Source organism: Moschus berezovskii, chromosome 6 (assembly GCF_049115385.1).
Source record: "Moschus berezovskii isolate FMDL1 chromosome 6, NW_MosBer_1.0, whole genome shotgun sequence".
Taxonomy (NCBI): Eukaryota; Metazoa; Chordata; class Mammalia; order Artiodactyla; family Moschidae; genus Moschus; species Moschus berezovskii.
Window position 1 is genome coordinate 95,164,957 of NC_142465.1, and position 18,968 is coordinate 95,183,924.

Genomic DNA, 18,968 nt, shown 5'->3' on the forward strand with positions numbered 1-18,968 from the left:
ATGGCTGAGTCCCTTTGCTGTCTACCTGAAAGTGTCACATCATTGTTAATATGTGTGGTGGTGGTTTAGTCACCAAGTCATGTCCGACTCTTGTGATCCTACCGACTATAGCCACCAGGCTTCTCTATCCATGGGATTTTATAAAATGAAAAGTTTAAAAATAAGGTTCTTAAATATCAAAGCTAGTACTGGTTTATATTTAATAGAGTCTTACAGCTCTGGAGCTTAAAAACTAAACAAATTAAAATATCTCTCCCAGATCTTTGTATGATGACCAAGGAATTAAATTTTGTGATGTGCCTTTAGCCAAGTTCGAGCCTCAACCTAACACTCTGTGTACCTGTCTCCATTAAGGGAACTAGGTCCTGAATCTAAAGGTGTCTACATTGAAAAGAACCTTGAAAATAATTTTATTCCACCCTCCTCCATTTTTCACATAAGAAAAACAAAGACCCGGAGGAAGAGTGGCTTATCTAGAATTACCTTGCTAATTAATTGTGAAGATGAGTCTAGAATTACAACTAATATCCTTTCCATCACACAGAAGATTTTCCAACCCTCTTCTCCACAACCTCTGCATCTCCAGATGCTTTAGATTAAAGGCTGCCCCAGGTATTAAGAAAGATTTTTAGCAGTTTGCTACAGACTACCAGACTTCATTATCCTTTCTCCATTTCAGACTAACTAACTCCATTTGTTTTACATACTGGCTTCCATGTTAGATTTCATTTGAGGAACACATTTCGCTAAAATAACTTGACAGCCATTGCTTTCTATGAGCATCACTAGACTTTTTGTTTTTAAAAAACAGGCAATGTGAATCAACAGAATCAACATAAATCTTATTTATATTTTGCCAGGCTCAACAACCATGGGGTCACAAAAGTTGGACACAACTGAGAGACTAACCTGAACTGAACTGAGGCTCAACAAGATAAACCTGAACTGCTGTTAACTCTCAACAAAAACAATAGACACCAAATACCCCACCCCAAAAGATGCTGCTGCTGCTGCTGCTGCTAAGTCACTTCAGTCATGTCTGACTGTGCAACCCCATAGATGTTAACTTGCAAATAAACCACTAACTGGCTGTTAGTTGCTCCTTGATTGAATAACAGATTTTACCTACTTCATCTATTGTATCTTTGTTTCATTTCACAGAAGAAAACCACTCAAGGAAAGCATGTTTAGAATGAAACTCGTGAGAAGGTAAAAACACCAATATGTGTACCTCGGGCACATTTCCACAGAACACAGGCCAGTTTTTTTTTTTTTATTGGAGGCTAATTATTTTACAATATTATATTGGTTGGTTTTGCCATATATTGACATGAATCCGCCCCGGGTGTACATGAATTCCCCTTCCTGAACCCCACTCCCACCTCCCTCCTCCCCTTATCCTCCCTCTGAGTCATCCCCATGCACCAGCCCCGATCATCCTGTATCATGTGTCAGGTCAGTTTCTAACACATTGACAATATCAGCTGTTGTCCACACTTTAAAATCCTGTTAGTATTTGAGAATTTTGCATCTCAGGACGTCTTTGGTCAGATGTACCCATCTCTAATCACTTCAGTTCAGTTCAGTCGCTCAGTCACGTCCGACTCTTTGCGACCCCATGAATCACAGCACGCCAGACCTCCCTGTCCATCACCAACTCTTGGAGTTCACTCAAACTCATGTCCATCGAGTCGGTGATGCCATCCAGCCACCTCATTCTCTGTCGTCCCCTTCTCCTCCCTCCCCCAATCCCTCCCAGCATCAGAGCCTTTTCCATCCATGAAATTAAAAGACGCTTACTCCTTGGAAGGAAAGTTATGACCAGCCTAGATAGTATATTAGAAAGCAGAGACATTACTTTGCCAACAAAGGTCCGTCTAGTCAAGGCTATGGTTTTTCCAGTGGTCATGTATGGATGTGAGAGTTGGACTGTAAAGAAAGCTGATCACCGAAGAATTGATGCTTTTGAACTGTGGTGCTGGAGAAGACTCTTGAGAGTCCCTTGGACTGCAAGGAGATCCAACCAGTCCATTCTAAAGGAGATCAATCCTGGGTGTTCATTGGAAGGACTGATGCTAAAGCTGAAACTGCAATACTTTGTCCACCTCATGCGACAATTGACTCACTGGAAAAGACTCTAATTACTTAGCTGTATATAAAGTGCTCTGATACTAATAAGAGAAAAATCTATGCACTGGCAATGCCTAAAATATCCTGACTGGAAATCAATATCCTCACAATTGGTTTTTCAATTAACTGAAAGAAGATAGCAGGTAGAGGAGATGGATAAAAAAACAACAACAAAAAAATGCCTTTTGGCATAAATAGTACTAATTAATCCAAAGATTAATAAGATAAGATGGAAATCACTTAAGCAAAGATGAATAGAATCCAAATTAGTACTGAGTGAGAAGTTCATCATACACCTGAGGGCAAAGGGATTAAAACCTGTCCAGCTTCTACATGAGAACCTCCTCTTTAATTAACTTTCTAGCTCTGTTCCCTGGGTAACCCAATAAAAGCTGACAGATGACATGTCTTACCAGGTAACTTTGCTTATGGTAGAAATGATTTCTGATTGGTCGATTGCACCTAGGGGAACATTTCCTTTGGGCTTCACTGAGACACAGACTTCTTTCACTCAACCTAATGTTTTCAAGATTCATCCATATTGTAGCATGTATCAGTATTTCACTTCCTTTTTGCTTTCCTTAACTTATTGAGATATAATTCACATAACATGCAATTCATTCATTTAAAGTTAGCACAACTGGGACTTCCCACGTGGTCTGGTGAGCTAAGACTTCACATGACCAAGCTCGATCCCTGGTCAGGGAACCAGATCCTGCCTGCTTCAACTAAGTGTTCATATGTTGCAACTAAAGCCTTTGACTGTGTGGATCACAATAAATTGTGGAAAATTCTGAAAGAGATGGGAATACCAGACCACCTGACCTGCCTCTTGAGAAACCTGTATGCAGGTCAGGAAGCAACAGTCAGAACTGTACATGGGACAACTGACTGGTTCCAAATAGGAAAAGGTGTACGTCAAGGCTGTATATTGTCACCTTGCTTATTTAACTTCTATGTAGAGTACATCATGAGGAACGCCAGGCTGGAAGAAGCACAAGCTGGAATCAAGATTGCTGGGAGAAATATCAATAACCTCAGATATGCAGATGACACTACCCTTATGGCAGAAAGTGAAAAGGAACTCAAAAGCCTCTTGATGAACGTGAAAGAGGAGAGTGAAAAGGTTGGCTTGAAGCTCAACATTCAGAAAACAAAGATCATGGCATCTGGTCCCATCACTTCATGGGAAATAGATGGAAAAACAGTGGAAACAGTTTCAGACTTTATTTTTCTGGGCTCCAAAATCACTGCAGATGCTGATTGCAGCCAGGAAATTAAAAGACGCTTACTCCTTGGAAGGAAAGTTATGACCAGCCTAGATAGCATATGAAAAAGCAGAGACATTACTTTGCCAACAAAGGTCCGTCTAGTCAAGGCTATGGTTTTTCCCGTGGTCATGTATGGATGTGAGAGTTGGACTGTGAAGAAAGCTGATCGCCGAAGAATTGATGCTTTTGAACTGTGGTGTTGGAGAAGACTCTTGAGAGTCCCTTGTACCGCAAGAAGATCCAACCAGTCCATTCTAAGGGAGATCGATCCTGGGTGTTCATTGGAAGGACAGATGCTAAAGCTGAAACTGCAATACTTTGGCCACCTCATGCGGCGAGTTGACTCACTGGAAAAGACTCTGATGCTGGGAAAGGTTGAGGGCGGGAGGAGAAGGGGACAACCGAGAATGAGATGGCTGGATGGCATCACCGACTCTGTGGACATGAGTTTGAGTGAACTCCGGGAGTTGGTGATGGATAGGGAGTCCTGGCGCGCTGTGATTCATGGGGTCGCGGAGAGTCGGACACGACTGAGCGACTGAACTGAACTGAACTGAACTGAAAGGTTCTGCATGCCACAATGAACAGAAAAGACCCTGAGTGCTGCAAGTAAAACCCAGCACAGCCAAATCAGCCAATAAAAAAAAACGTGTGCAATTAATTGAGTTTTAATATATTCACAGAATTGTGAAAATATCACCACAGTTAATTTAGAAACTTCTTATCTCCTCAAAGTAACCCTGGATACTTTAACTGCACCCCACTCTCTGCCCATCTCCTTTAGCCTGACGCAATCACTAATATACTGTCTGTGTGGATTTGCCTATCCGAGACTTTCATGTGAATGGAATCACATAGTATGTGATCTTTTGTGACTTCTTTCATTTAACGTAATGTTGTCAAGGTTTATCCATGTATCAGGACTTCATTCCTTTTTATGGTTGAACAATATTCCATCATAGGCAGAGATCACATTTTATCCATTTGTTAACTGATAGACATTGGGTTGTGACCACCTTTTGGCTATTATTAATAAAGCAGCTAAAAACATTTGAGTATAAGTTTTTGCGTGGACACACGTTTTCATTTCTCTTGGGCATATAAGCATGTGATGAGTCAATGGCAACTCCATGATTAACCATTTGAGGGATTCCAGACTGTTTTCTAAACTGGCTGTAACATTTTATAATCCTAACAGCAGTGTGTGAGGATTCTTAGTTCTTATTTCTCCACATCCTCCTCAAATCTTATCCAACTTGGTTAAGACACCACATGGTTATTTTTTTTTTATTTTATGGAAGTATAATTGATTTACAATGTTGTGTTAGCTTCTGGTATACAGCAAAATGATTCAGTTATACATACACTTTTTCTTATTCACATGGTTATTTTTAATGATCATTTTTTCCTTCTCCATAGGGCTTAAAAACTCCATTCTATGATATTTTCAAGAATTTTGCATCAGTTCAGTTCAGTTCGGTTCAGTCGCTCAGTCATGTCCGACTCTTTGCGACCCCATGAACCACAACACGCCAGGCCTCCCTGTCCATCACCAACTCCCAGAGTTCACTCAAACTCATGTCCATCGAGTCAGTGATACCATCCATCCATCTCATTCTCTGTCGTCCCCGTCTCCTCCTACCCCCAATCCCTCCTAGCATCAGACTCTTTTCCAGTGAGTCAACACATCACATGAGGTGGCCAAAGTATTGGAGTTTCAGCTTTAGCATCAGTCCTTCGAAAGAACACCCAGGATTGATCTCCTCTGGGATGGACTGGTTGGATCTCCTTGCAGTCCAAGGGACTCTCAAGAGTCTTCTCCAACACCACAGTTCAAAAGCATCAATTCTTCGGCGATCAGCTTTCTTCACAGTCCAACTCTCACATCCATACATGACCACGGGAAAAACCATAGCCTTGACTAGACGGACCTTGGTTGGCAAAGTAATGTCTCTGCTTTTTCATATGCTATCTAGGCTGGTCATAACTTTCCTTCCAAGGAGTAAGCGTCTTTTAATTTCATGGCTGCAATCAGCATCTGCAGTGATTTTGGAGCCCAAAAAAAAAAGTCTGACACTGTTTCCACTGTTTCCCCATCTATTTCCCATGAAGTTATGGGACCAGATGACATGATCTTAGTTTTCTGAATGTTGAGCTTCAAGCCAAACTTTTCACTCTCCTCTTTCACTTTCATCAAGAGGCCTTTGAGTTCCTCTTCACTTTCTGCCATAAGGGTGGTGTCATCTGCATATCTGAGGTTATTGATATTTCTCCCGGCAATCTTGATTCCAGCTTGTGCTTCTTCCAGCCCAGCGTTCCTCATGATGTACTCTACATAGAAGTTAAATAAGCAGGGTGACAATATACAACCTTGACGTACTCCTTTTCCTATTTGGAACCAGTCTGTTTTTCCATGTACAGTTCTAACTGTTGCTTCCTGACCTGCATACAGGTTTCTCAAGAGGCACGTCAGGTGGTCTGGTATTCCCATCTCTTTCAGAATTTTCCACAGTTTATTGTGATCCACACAGTCATAGGATTACCAAATTCTCCAGCTTTCAGGTTGCAAAGTTTGTTTTTTTTCTAACGCATATATATGGAATTTAGAAAGATGCAAATGATAACCCTGTATACAAGACAGCAAAAGAGACACAGATGTATAGAACAGTCTTTGGGACTCTGTGGGAGAGGGTGAGGGTGGGATGATTTAGGAGAATGGCATTGAAACACGTATGTTGTCATATATGAAACGAATCACTAGTTCAGGGTCAATGCATGTTATAGGATGCTCGGGGCTGGCGTGCGGGGATGACCCAGAGGGAGGATAGAGGGAGGAGGGAGGTGGGAGGGGGGTTCAGGAGGGGGAACTTATGTGAACCAGGGGCGAATTCATGTCAATGTATGGCAAAACCAACCAATATAATATTGTAAAATAATTTGCCTCCAATAAAAAATAAATTAATTACCAATAAATAAATAAATTTCCCACTTTTAAGATAGAAAAAAAAAAAAGAGAGAGACAGTATAATTGCCTTTGCCAATCTTTTGCACTCATCCCCATTCTTCAAGCTTGCCCAAATATCATTCTTTCTCAAAGATCACTTTTCATTGAAAGAAGATTGGGTATCCACTTTTTTTTCATCACTGAGAAGAAATTTTGCATAAAAACAACCCCCAAACACAGATGTTTATTTAAAAATAAAAAAACGTTAATCTTGGTTATTTGGCATGACTTTATTTTTTTATTTCCCTATATTATTTCTATACTGAGTTATAATATGTAATGTGTCATGAAACAACATTATAAAAGATTTAACCACACAAAATTTAGTAAAATATATTCAATCAATAAATAAGTGTAAGTTCTAAGCTTTTTGAAATGATCTGTTGATTATAATGAATAACTGTTTCCCCAAAAGTTTTTAATCAAATTCATATTTTAAATAGAAAGATTAACAACATTGCATTTTACTACCAAAAAGTTATTGAATCTGATAATTTCAAAATAGAGAGTATAACAAGAAATTCCATTATTTCAACCTAATCTTGTTACTCTATACAACCTGAGCAAAAGATATTCTACTGAAGTATAATTGACATATAACATAATTAGTTTCAGTTGTACATCATGATTCAAAAATCTGTATATATCATGAATGATCACAATAAATTTAGCTAGCATCATTACCATACATAGTTATAAAAACATTTTTTTTAACAAGGACTTTTAAGACCTACTCTTTAAGTAACTTTCCATTATGTTATACAGTACATTAACTATGATCATGTCCTATGTCATATCAACAAATTATTTATAGCAGGAAGTTTGCACCTTTAGATCCTCTTCACTCATTGTGCCCACCACTTACCCCCCACCTATGGCAATCACCAGTCTTTCCTCTGAATCTGTAAGTTTGGTTGGAGCTTTTTGGTTTGGTTTTTTTCTCTTTTTTGAGTCCATATATAAATGAGATCATATGGTATTTGTCTTTCCCTGTCTCAATTATTTTGCTTGGCATAATGCCCTCAAGGTCCATCCATGTTTTTGCAAGAGGTATGTATGTATATGTGTGTGTGTATATATATATATATATATATATATATATACATATATGTATAAGTACACCTCACAAACGTGTAAAATAAACATATATATCTTACCTTCTTTATGCATTCATCCATCAATGGAAACTCACGTAGTTTCCATATCTTGCGTATTGTAAATAATGCTATAATGAACATGGAGGTGCATATATCTTCTCAAAGCAGTGTTTTTATTTTCTTTGAATAAATAGTAGAAGGGATATGGTAGCTCCATTTTTAATTTTTTGAGAGGCTTCCATATTGTTTTCCATAATGCCTCTACCAATTCACATTCCACTAACATGGCACAGAATGTTGTTCCTTTTCTCCATATCCTTGCCAACACTTGTTATTCCTTTCTTTTTGATTTGCATTTCCCTGATTAGTGATGTCAAGCATCTTTCCGTGTACTTGTAGGCCAGCTGGATGTTTTCTTCAGAAAAATGTCTATTCAACTCCCCTGCCCACTTTCTAATTTTTTGTTTTGTTATGGCTGTTGAGGTGATTGCTTTCTTTATGTATTTTGGATATTAACCCCCTTCAAATATATGATCTGAAAATGTTTTCTCCCATTCAGCAGGTTGCCTTTTCATTCTGTTAATGGCTTCCTTTGCTGTTCAGAAACTTTTGTTCTGGCATCTTGTTTATTTTTCCTTTTGTTGCCTTTGATTCTGAAGTCATATCCAAAAAATCATCACCAAGGGCTTTTTGCCTGGTATTCTAGGAATTTTATGGTCTTAGGTCTTATATTCACCTAAACCACTTTGAATCAATTTTTGTGTATGGTGTAAGATAGTAGTCTAGCTCATTATTTCATATGTGGGTGCCCAATTTTCCCATTTCTTGACGAGATTACCTTTCAGTTCAGTTCAGTTCAGTCGCTCAGTCGTGTCCGACTCTTTGCGACCCCATGAATCACAGCATGCCAGGCCTCCCTGTCCATCACCAACTCCCGGAGTACACTCAAACTCATGTCCACAGAGTCGGTGATGCCATCCAGCCATCTCATTCTCCGTCGTCCCCTTCTCCTCCCGCCCCCAACCTTTCCCAGCATCAGAGTCTTTTCCAGTGAGTCAACTCGCCGCATGAGGTGGCCAAAGTATTGGAGTTTCAGCTTTAGCATCAGTCCCTCCAATGAACACCCAGGATTGATCTCCTTTAGAATGGACTGGTTGGATCTCCTTGCAGTATAAGGGACTCTCAAGAGTCTTCTCCAACACCACAGTTCAAAAGCATCGATTCTTCGGCGATCAGCTTTCTTCACAGTCCAACTCTCACATCCATACATGACCACGGGAAAAACCATTGCCTTGACTAGACGGACCTTGGTTGGCAAAGTAATGTCTTTGCTTTTTCATATGCTATCTAGGCTGGTCATAACTTTCCTTCCAAGGAGCAAGCGTCTTTTAATTTCATGGCTGCAATCAGCATCTGCAGTGATTTTGGAGCCCCAAAAAATAAAGTCTGAAACTGTTTCCACTGTTTTTCCATCTATTTCCCATGAAGTGATGGGACCAGATGCCATGATCTTTGTTTTCTGAATGTTGAGCTTCAAGCCAAACTTTTCACTCTCCTCTTTCACTTTCATCAAGAGGCTTTTGAGTTCCTCTTCACTTTCTGCCATAAGGGTAGTGTCATCTGCATATCTGAGGTTATTGATATTTCTCCCAGCAATCTTGATTCCAGCTTGTGCTTCTTCCAGCTCAGCGTTCCTCATGATGTACTCTGCATATAAGTTATTACCTTTACCCATTGTATATTCTTGGCTCTAGGTTGGAATATAATTGACCACACATGACTGGTTTATTTCTGGGCTCCATATTCTGTTCCACTGATCCATGTGTCTGTTTTTATGCTAACACCATTCTGTTTTAATTATTATAGCTTTTTAATATAGTTTGAAATCAAGAAGCATGATGCCTCTAGCTTTGTTCTTCCTGCAAGATTGCTTTAGCTATTCAAGGTCTTTTAAGATTCCATATGAATTTTAGGATATTTGTTCTATTTCTGTGTGCTTTTTTAATCAAACATTCAGTTATCCCTTCCTTTGCAGATAAACTGAGGACTAAAAGGTAGACAGACTTACAAAAGAAATGACCTCAAGTTTAGCTATCCTATCTCATTGAACTGGCAACTGACATGGTTGATCTTTGTCAAGTATGGAAAAGAGTTATGAGACAAACTGTATAAGAAATCTCAAAAACTCAAGTCCTTAAGAATTAATATTATCTATATCTCCACAGTTTAAATTTCATTAATTCCCAGAACATTCAAAAATAAATACAAACATTCTATTACCAAATGTGGTTTTAAATTATCTGCCACTTTATCTAATGCAAATCTAAGCCCCTTCTCATTTTAGCATGTTTGAAAGTTTTCTGTAAATCTAAAATATATCTGTAAGGATTCTCACATTTTCTAGGATGAATAGTTAGTAGATGTACATGTGTGGACCAATGCCTAAACCTAATTTTACTCACTCTTTGTTTAGTTCAAGTCCTGTCCAGTCCTCTGGAATTAATCCTCCAGAAAGAAGGGGAAAGCATCTGGTCACAACGAGGGTGCTACAGTAGAGAAGGGAGAAGCACCTCAGGAACAGCAAACATCTGTCTAATTTTGTTGGCATCTTCTCCTCTCAGGTAGAAGGTTCATCTACACAGGGACATCTAGTGGTAAAGAAGAATCAATGCAGTTATCCGCCTCAACATTTGAATTTTACCTTTGCTCCATCTTCATATAATCAAGGAGGAAAAAAAATTCTGAACTCTAGCTAATGGCCACTGAAAGCATTTATAACAGCATTTGAGAATGAAAAAAATACTCAAAAAAAGCAAATAATTTGAACTGATTCTTTTTTTTTTTCATGATAAAAAACTAGCTTAGGGCCAAGATGGATTTATTCCAGTTGGGTTTCTCTAATTTTTTTCAAGCCATAGCACTGTTAAGATGTAAAGTAACAGTTTTATCAAAATTAATCCTTCATAGTAAAGCAACTATACTCTAATAAAGGTATTAATATTTTCAGAGACATCACAAGCCAGAATAAACTGATTCCCCTTTCATTGTAGAACATTAGTTTAATAGGATTACTTTTAAAAGCAATATGACTGTAATTAAAAAAAAACTAACAGATAATTAACAATCTATATCACAATAGAAATCATTAAAATGAAATAATAGTTAATCTAAATTAAACCATTCGGTAACCTTGAGATAGTTTCTTATGTGTCTCTTTTATAGGAATCATTTTTTTTCCTTTGAAATGAGATTGAAAGCTAAGCAAAAACTTCCTTCAGTGCAAATACTCTTCTTCCCACTAGCTTTATTTCCTGCTGGAGAAAAGGCAACTGCTTTTCAGATATTTGTGGAGAGTTGTAGAGCAAAAGACAAAAAAAGGTGAGCATTTAGATCTGGGTCTCAAAAGGTATACATTGTTAAGGATAACAGATACAGTATTTTGACCTCATATTAATTACTGACAATCATTTCAGCAGACAACCTGGAATCTTTCTCAAGAGTAAACTCAGAATGAGTATTTAATTGACTAAACATCTCTTTTCACCTATTCCAAGATCATAAGCCGATCTTATTTTATGCAACTATACTTTGGCCACCTCATGCAAAGAGTTGACTCACTGGAAAAGACTCTGATGCTGGGAGGGATTGGGGGCAGGAGGAAAAGGGGATGACAGAGAATGAGATGGCTGGATGGCACCACTGACTCGATGGACATGAGTTTGAGTGAACTCCGGGAGTTGGTGATGGACAGGGAGGCCTGGCGTGCTGTGGTTCATGGGGTCGCAAAGAGTCGGACATGACTGAGCGACTGAACTGACTGACTGATATGTCATATACACATAATATTTTATATATATATATATATAATGGGCTTCCCTTATGGCTCAGCTGGTAAAGAATCTGTCTGCACTGAGAGAGACCTGGGTTTGATCCCTGGGTTGGGAAGATCCCCTGGAGAAGGCAAAGGCTACCCACTTCAGTATTCTGGCCTGGAGAATTCCATGGACTGTATAGTCCGTGGGGTCACAAAGAATCAGACACGACTGAGCAAATTTCACATGTATATAATAAGCAAACAAGCTGGTAAAAACTTGAAGAAACTTAGCTAAAAAAGCAACAAAAGCGTAAGTAAGGATTCCCTCCATCCAGATGGGGGAGATGCTGAACAGGTGTGACTTCCTTATGAATTTTAACAAAAACTATGATAGTTGTCTTATCCACAAGCTAGAATCAAGATTGCCAGGAAGAATATCAACAACCTCGGATAGGAGATACCACCACCCTTATGGCGGAAAGCAAAGAAGAACTGAAGAGACTCTTGATGAAAGTGAAAGAGGAGAGTGAAAAGGCTGGCTTAAAAATCATTCAAAAAATGAAGATCATGGCATCTGGTCCCATCACTTCATGGCAAATAGATGGGGAAACAATGCAAACAGTGACAGACTTTATTTTCTTGGGCTCCAAAATCACTGCAGATGGTGAATGCAGCCATGAAATTAAAAGACGCTTGCTCCTTGGAAGAAAAGTTATGACCAACCTAGACAGCATATTAAAAAGCAGAGACATTACTTTGCCAACAAAGGTCCGTCTAGTCAAAGCTATACTTTTTCCAGTAGTCAAGTATGGATGTGAGAGCTGGACGATAAAGAAGCCTGAGTGCCAAAGAACTGATGCTTTTGAATTGTGGTGTTGGAGAAGACTCCTGAGAGTCCCTTGGACTGTAAGGAGATCCAACCAGTCCATCCTAAAGGAAATCAGTCCTGAATATTCATTGGAAGGACTGATGCTGAAGGTGAAGCTCCAAAACTTTGGCCACCTGATGCGAAGAACTAACTCATTGGAAAAGACCCTGATGTTGGGAAAGATTGAAGGCAGGAAGAGGAGGGGGTGACAGAGGATGAGATGGTTGGATGACATCACCTACTCAATGGGCATGATTTTGAGCAAGCTCCGGGAGTTGGTGATGGACAGGCAAGCTTGGCATGATGCAGTCCATGGGGTCGCAAAGAGTTGAACATCACTGAGCGACTGAACTGAACTGATGAGAGTTGTGAAAACTTGTTATTACACATTTGTTTAATATTTAGTATACATTTTTGCATCTTTTCCTTTATGTCCCAACCCCAAATGTTCCATCTACCCACAGCTTTTCTTTGACAACAGATGTAAAAGTCATCATGGATGGGGTTCTTTAATTTGCAATCATAAGACAGACTATACTTGGGAAAGAGTCAGATAAAGTAATCATGTGCATAAATTAACCCAATGGATATATTAGGGTACGTTAGGGAAGACTGCGGTGGAGAAGGCAATGGCAAGCCACTCCAGTACTATTGCTTGGAAAATCCCATGGATAGAGGAGTCTGGTAGGCTGCAGTCCATGGGGTTGCTAAGGGTCGGACACAACTGAGCGACTTCACTTTCACTTTTCACTTTCACACATTGGAGAAGGAAATGGCAACCCACTCCAGTGTTCTTGCCTGGAGAATCCCAAGGACGGGGGAGCCTGGTGGGCTTCCATCTATGGGGTCACACAGAGTCGAACACGACTGAAGTGACTTAACAGCAGCAGCAGCAGCAGGGAAGACTGCATTGGACGAACTGTGTCAATTTATAAATTCTGATAGAGAGATACATATAGAGCTATATAAACATATATATGCACATACACAGAGAAATATATAGATATAAGTATGTGGATTATCTATAGTTTTATTTCCTAGATCTGCCCACTGAGACAGCCTTGAAGCAATAACACCTCGTTGACAATGAACACACCTAGTGTCCAGATCAGGCTTCCCTAGTGGCAATGACAGTAAAGAATCTGCCTGCAATGCAAGAGACTTGGGTTCAATCCCTGGGTTGAGATGAAACCCTGGAGTAGGAAATGGCAACCCAGTCCAGTATTCTTGCCTGGAGAATTCCATGGACAGAGGAGCCTGGCGGGCTAAAGTCCATGGGGTCACAAAGAGTCGGACTTGACTGAGCAACTAACACTTTCACTTTCAGTGTCCAGATCTTGATTTTAATTACCATCCTCCACTAAAAGAAATTGAGGATCCTTGGAGAAATGGCTGACTATAGATATAACTGAAGTAAGGAAAGAACAAGATGAGACTGAACATCCTATTATGTCAGAGAGTAGGGATGTACATGAAGAATGATGGAGCTATCTCAAAAGGACACGGAAACCAGCTTCAGCAAACTCTACTGGTTAAACTGGGAGCAATTTGAGGATCATATCCAATAAAGACAGTAATGGGGTATAATTCATCGAATAAAGTAGGAAACAATCAGATTTAAATAAATAGATAAATGGAGGGTTTGGTGAGGAAAGAGATTTATATCATCTTCAAGTACCTCCCCATGAAACACTTATTACAAAGAGAAAAAAACAGTAACTGTACAGTGGGAAAAGTCTGGCAGACACCACCTTAATTAAAAAAAAAAAAACAGCAATCATTAGCAATGGGACAAATCAAAATCCTACATCAATAAGATGCAGTGAAAAGAACTTAGCATCACTTCTGGCAGAGTTCCTGACAGACTCACAATTGAGTCTAATCTTGAGGAAATAGCTGACAACCTAAATGAAGGAATATTCTTTAAAATAATTGGCCTTTTATTTTCAAAAGTGTCCAGATGACGAGAGTCAAGACTAAAGAAACATTTCAAAGAAAGGAAGCCAAAGGGAGATGACAGTTAAATGCAACAAGTGATTTTACTGGATCATTCTTCTACAAGTGGCACTGTTGGTACAATGGATGAAACGTGAATAAATTCTGATGAATACAAAGCAAGGCATAAATGTAAGTTTCCTGATTTGGTGGTTAAATTTAGTAACGGAGGAGAATGTCCTTGTTAGAAATACACATGAAAGAATTCACAAGAAAGTAGCACACTACCAAATAATTCAGGAAAAAAATTGGGGGCACTGTACTTCCATCTTTTCTGAAAGTTGATGCTGATTTCAAAATTTTAAAAATGATGTGTATGAGAGTCTGCCCAAACATTTAAGCAAAACTATTTTCAAAATATTTATATAAAATTAATACAAAACCAATTTCCACATCTCTATTAATTGGCTATTTAAAAACTTATCACTGAAAACTTATCACTAATTAGAAAGTGGTACATTTCTTTTTCTAGTTGACATGATGCATTTGACAAATACAGACAATGAATACATATTAGGGAAGGTCAGAAGATCCCAGCAGACAATGAAGTAGACAGTGTCTTAATATTAACTAAGTTTACATTCTGTGAGGAGATGGAGATAATGATTTTAGATAATGATTGTGACATGGAAAAAATAAAATAAGGCAATGAGAGTAAGTGGAGACAGTGTAAGAGGGGACTTCATAGAGGTCAGAGAGGGTTTCCCTTGGGCAATGACACTCAAATGATAAGACCTAGCAATGAGAAACTCTAGACAAAAGTAGTCCAGGCGGAGACACCCTGGTGGTCCAGTGGTTAAGACTTCGCCTTCCAATGCAGGATGTGCAGGTTCAAGCCCTGGTCAAGAAGCTAAGATTCACATGCCTTAGGGTGAAAAAACAAACAAAAAAAAACCCATAAAACAGAAGCAATATCTTCACAAATTCAATAAAACAGTCCAAGTAAGGGAAACACTGTGCATGGAAGGCCCAAGGCAAGAACTGTAAGAAGAGAAGTACAGCCAGTATGGCTGAGAAGCACCATGCAGGGGAGATAAGAAAGGAGGCCCAAGGTAAGAGGCAAGGCCAAAGGCAGACTGGGCCTTGTGGGCAGTACAGAGAATTTTGAAAACCTTTTGACCTCTAATGGGCACTCTTATCTTTCAAAGATCACATTGTCCAGACTGCAGGACAAATGCATTGGCCACAGGGATGCAACAAAGTGATAAATTAGGAAGTTATTATAGTACAAATAGGAATTGTTTTGGTAAAAACCAGGATAACAGTTGGGACATAAAGTAGACCGGAATGTACGTTGGACTTGATAATACAACACAGTTTTATAAGATACTATGAATTTTTGACTGAGAAAATTCCATGTACTCAAATTAACTTCTGCCTATTTTAGTATTTAACTCTCTAATCCTGGCAGGAATAAAGTAATTAGGAACCTGTGAGAGTGGGAGTGTGTGTGTGTGTGTGTGTGTTAGTCACTCCATCATGTCTGACTCTTTGCAACCCCATGGACTGTAGCGCACCAGGCTCCTCTGTCCATGGAACGCTCCAGGTGAAAATACTGGAGTGGGTAGCCGTTCCCTTTTCCAGGAGCTCTTCCCCAGCCAGAGATGGAACCTGGGTCTCCTGCATTGCAGGCAGATTCTGTACCATCTGAGCCACCAGGGAAGCCCATGAGACTAGTTAAACCAAAACAAAACAAATTCAAGGCAAAGTAAATGAACAAAAAGAAAGTATTTCCTCTTGATATGTACTTCTTTCAATAAAAATGTATCAGTTCAGTCGCTCAGTCGTGTCTGACTCTCCCCGACCCCATGAATCACAGCACGCCAGGCCTCCCTGTCCATCACCAACTCCCGGAGTTCACTCAAACTCATGTCCACAGAGTCGGTGATGCCATCCAGCCATCTCATTCTCTGTCGTCCCCTTCTCCTCCCGCCCCCAACCTTTCCCAGCATCAGAGTCTTTTCCAGTGAGTCAACTCGCCGCGTGAGGTGGCCAAAGTATTGCAGCTTCAGCTTTAGCATCAGTCCCTCCAATGAACATCCAGGATTGATCTCCCTTAGATGGACTGGTTGGATCTCCTTGCAGTATAAGGGACTCTCAAGAGTCTTCTCCAACACCACAGTTCAAAAGCATCGATTCTTCGGCGATCAGCTTTCTTCACAGTCCAACTCTCACATCCATACATGACCACGGGAAAAACCATTGCCTTGACTAGACGGACCTTGGTTGGCAAAGTAATGTCTCTGCTTTTTAAAATACTGTCAAGGTTGGTCATAACTTTCCTTCCAAGGAGCAAGCGTCTTTTAATTTCATGGCTGCAATCAGCATCTGCAGTGATTTTGGAGCCCAAAAAAATAAAGTCTGACACTGTTTCCACTGTTTTTCCATCTTTCCCATGAAGTGATGGGACCAGATGCCATGATCTTTGTTTTCTGAATGTTGAGCTTCAAGCCAACCTTTTCACTCTCCTCTTTCACTTTCATCAAGAGGCTTTTGAGTTCCTCTTCACTTTCTGCCATAAGGGTAGTGTCATCTGCATATCTGAGGTTATTGATATTTCTCCCAGCAATCTTGATTCCAGCTTGTGCTTCTTCCAGCCCAGCGTTCCTCATGATGTACTCTGCATAGAAGTTAAATAAGCAAGGTGACAATATACACCTTTTCCTATTTGGAACCAGTCTGTTGTTCCATGTCCAGTTCTAACAGTTGCTTCCTGACCTGCATACAGGTTTCTCAAGAGGCAGGTCAGGTGGTCTGGGATTCCCATCTCTTTCAGAATGTTCCACAGTTTATTGTGATCGACCCAGTCAAAGGCTTTGGCATAGTCAATGAAGGAGAAATAGATGTTTTTCTGAAACTCTCTTGCTTTCTCCATGATCCAGCGGATCTACCCTAATGTGAGAAGTGCTAAGTAGTACTATTATTCAACAGGGAGTCGATTGACACAAAATGAACACAAATTTGTCATTTGAAACAAGAAGGGAGAATACATTTACATTTGAAAAAGCAGGAGCTGATGTGTTACTATATCAAGTTAGATATTTTGCATGAATGTTCTCTGTGTTTATGTTTCCTAAGCTACTTTTGCTGTGAAGCTGAAATGCATGCAGAAAAAACCTTTTACTATATGAAACCTTGCAACACTTGTGGAAACAATTCAATTGGTTTACGTCCAGTGTAATATTTCTCCGGGTATCATCCAAAATTCCCCACAGGCAAGGTTTTCACCCTCATTAAGTGTTGGCCTAAGTCTAGCCAACTGGGACTGTTCTATTAACAGTCCTGGGATTTTACCTCCAGTTACCTCCACTTCCTGGAACATGCTCTCTACCAATGTTATCGAAACCAAGTTGTACTTCATACAGATGTTTTTGGAATGTGAGTTTTTTCTTCCATGAGTCGAGTTCTCTAAGAAAATTATTTCCATTATCCATTTTGTACAGTACTATTTTAACACTGCTTCCTGAACTTATATTATTTTAACTGATTCGTTCCTCACCCTGGTGTCACCCCTCCTAACCGCACTTCCTCAATAAAGCAATAGACTGTTTAAAAACAAATCAGAGATGAGATGTCAGGAATCACCATAATTCTGAAGGCTTATATAGTGAATTGGGGCAACGAAATGGAGCGTTTGAAGAACTCAAAATGTCACCACTGCACTTTGGAAACTTTATCAGAGGATACAACATCACAGCTAGACAAGAAAGGGTGTGTTGAACCATCAGATTGGACTAAAAGCCTGGAGAAATACATTCCTGGAGCCCACTGTAACCCACAAACAAACTCTGCAATGTCAAATGACCTACCAGATGAACCTCCCTCCCTGAGAACAGTGTTCTTTGGAAACAAAAAGATTCAGGATGTATCTCTGTGAAAAGTTTTGGGTTTTTTGCTTGTTTTTTCTGAACTCCCTTTATCTGTGTAAAAGGAGAACTTCTCAAAAGAATCATTTGTCATAAATATGCCCTCTGGGAGAAATTAACAAGGATGACTGACTCCTATGACAGATGACAAGAAGTTGATACCAGCATAAGAAATTGCCTAAACAGACGTCACAAAACTATCATATCTCATATCTAATCTTCTAAAGGCACATATTTCTCTTTCCTAGAGTCATTTATTTTATTATAAGTGGCCTTCTCCCTTTTTCCCTTATTAAGATGCTATATGCCCCAAATTCTAACTGCCTCCTTGAGTCACATTTTTCTGTGAACACTCCTATATGTACATGAAGAAAAATCTGTCTTTTCTCTTGCTAATTTGTCTTCCTCGATTTAATTTGCACACCCACAATCATTAAACCTAAGAGGGTAGAGAAAAGGGGTTTTCTCCTTAACAAAAGAAAAAATGGAGGATTTATTTTCTAAAAAGAACTAGAAAAAGGATAAAACCTATTTCTCATCCAGTTGCTAGTCTCACAACAAATTCAATTTATACATATTTTATGAAACGAAAGTATGAAAGTGTTAGTCACTCAGTTGTGTCCGACTCTTTGCAACCCCATAAAATGTCACCCGCCAGGCTCCTCTATCCATGGAATTCTGCAGGCAAGAATAATGGAGTGGGTAGCCATTCCTTTCTCCAGGGGATCTTCCTGACCCGGGGATCAAACCTGTGTCTCCTGCATTGCAGGCAGATTCCTTACCATCTGAGCCACCAGGAAATTACACCCACACTAAATCTTACAAAGAATTTAAAGCAACACGCAGTGAAAACATGGGGGCTTCCTTGACAGCTCAGTTGGTAAAGAATCTGACTGCAGTGCAGGAGACCTCAGTTCAAGTAG

The 18,968-nt window shown here is 39.6% G+C and overlaps 1 protein-coding gene across 1 annotated transcript in view; it reads right to left on the reverse strand.

Annotated features, from left to right (window-relative positions):
• Positions 1-9,052: 9,052 nt before the first annotated feature.
• The window catches only part of AEBP2 (AE binding protein 2), a 296,022-nt gene continuing 286,106 nt past the window's right edge, over positions 9,053-18,968 (reverse strand). Inside the window, exon 9 of the mRNA XM_055394700.2 lies at positions 9,053-10,150. Within this exon, the coding sequence (XP_055250675.1) occupies positions 10,120-10,150 (31 nt within the window). The 3' untranslated portion in view covers positions 9,053-10,119. The remainder of the gene's footprint in view (positions 10,151-18,968) is intronic.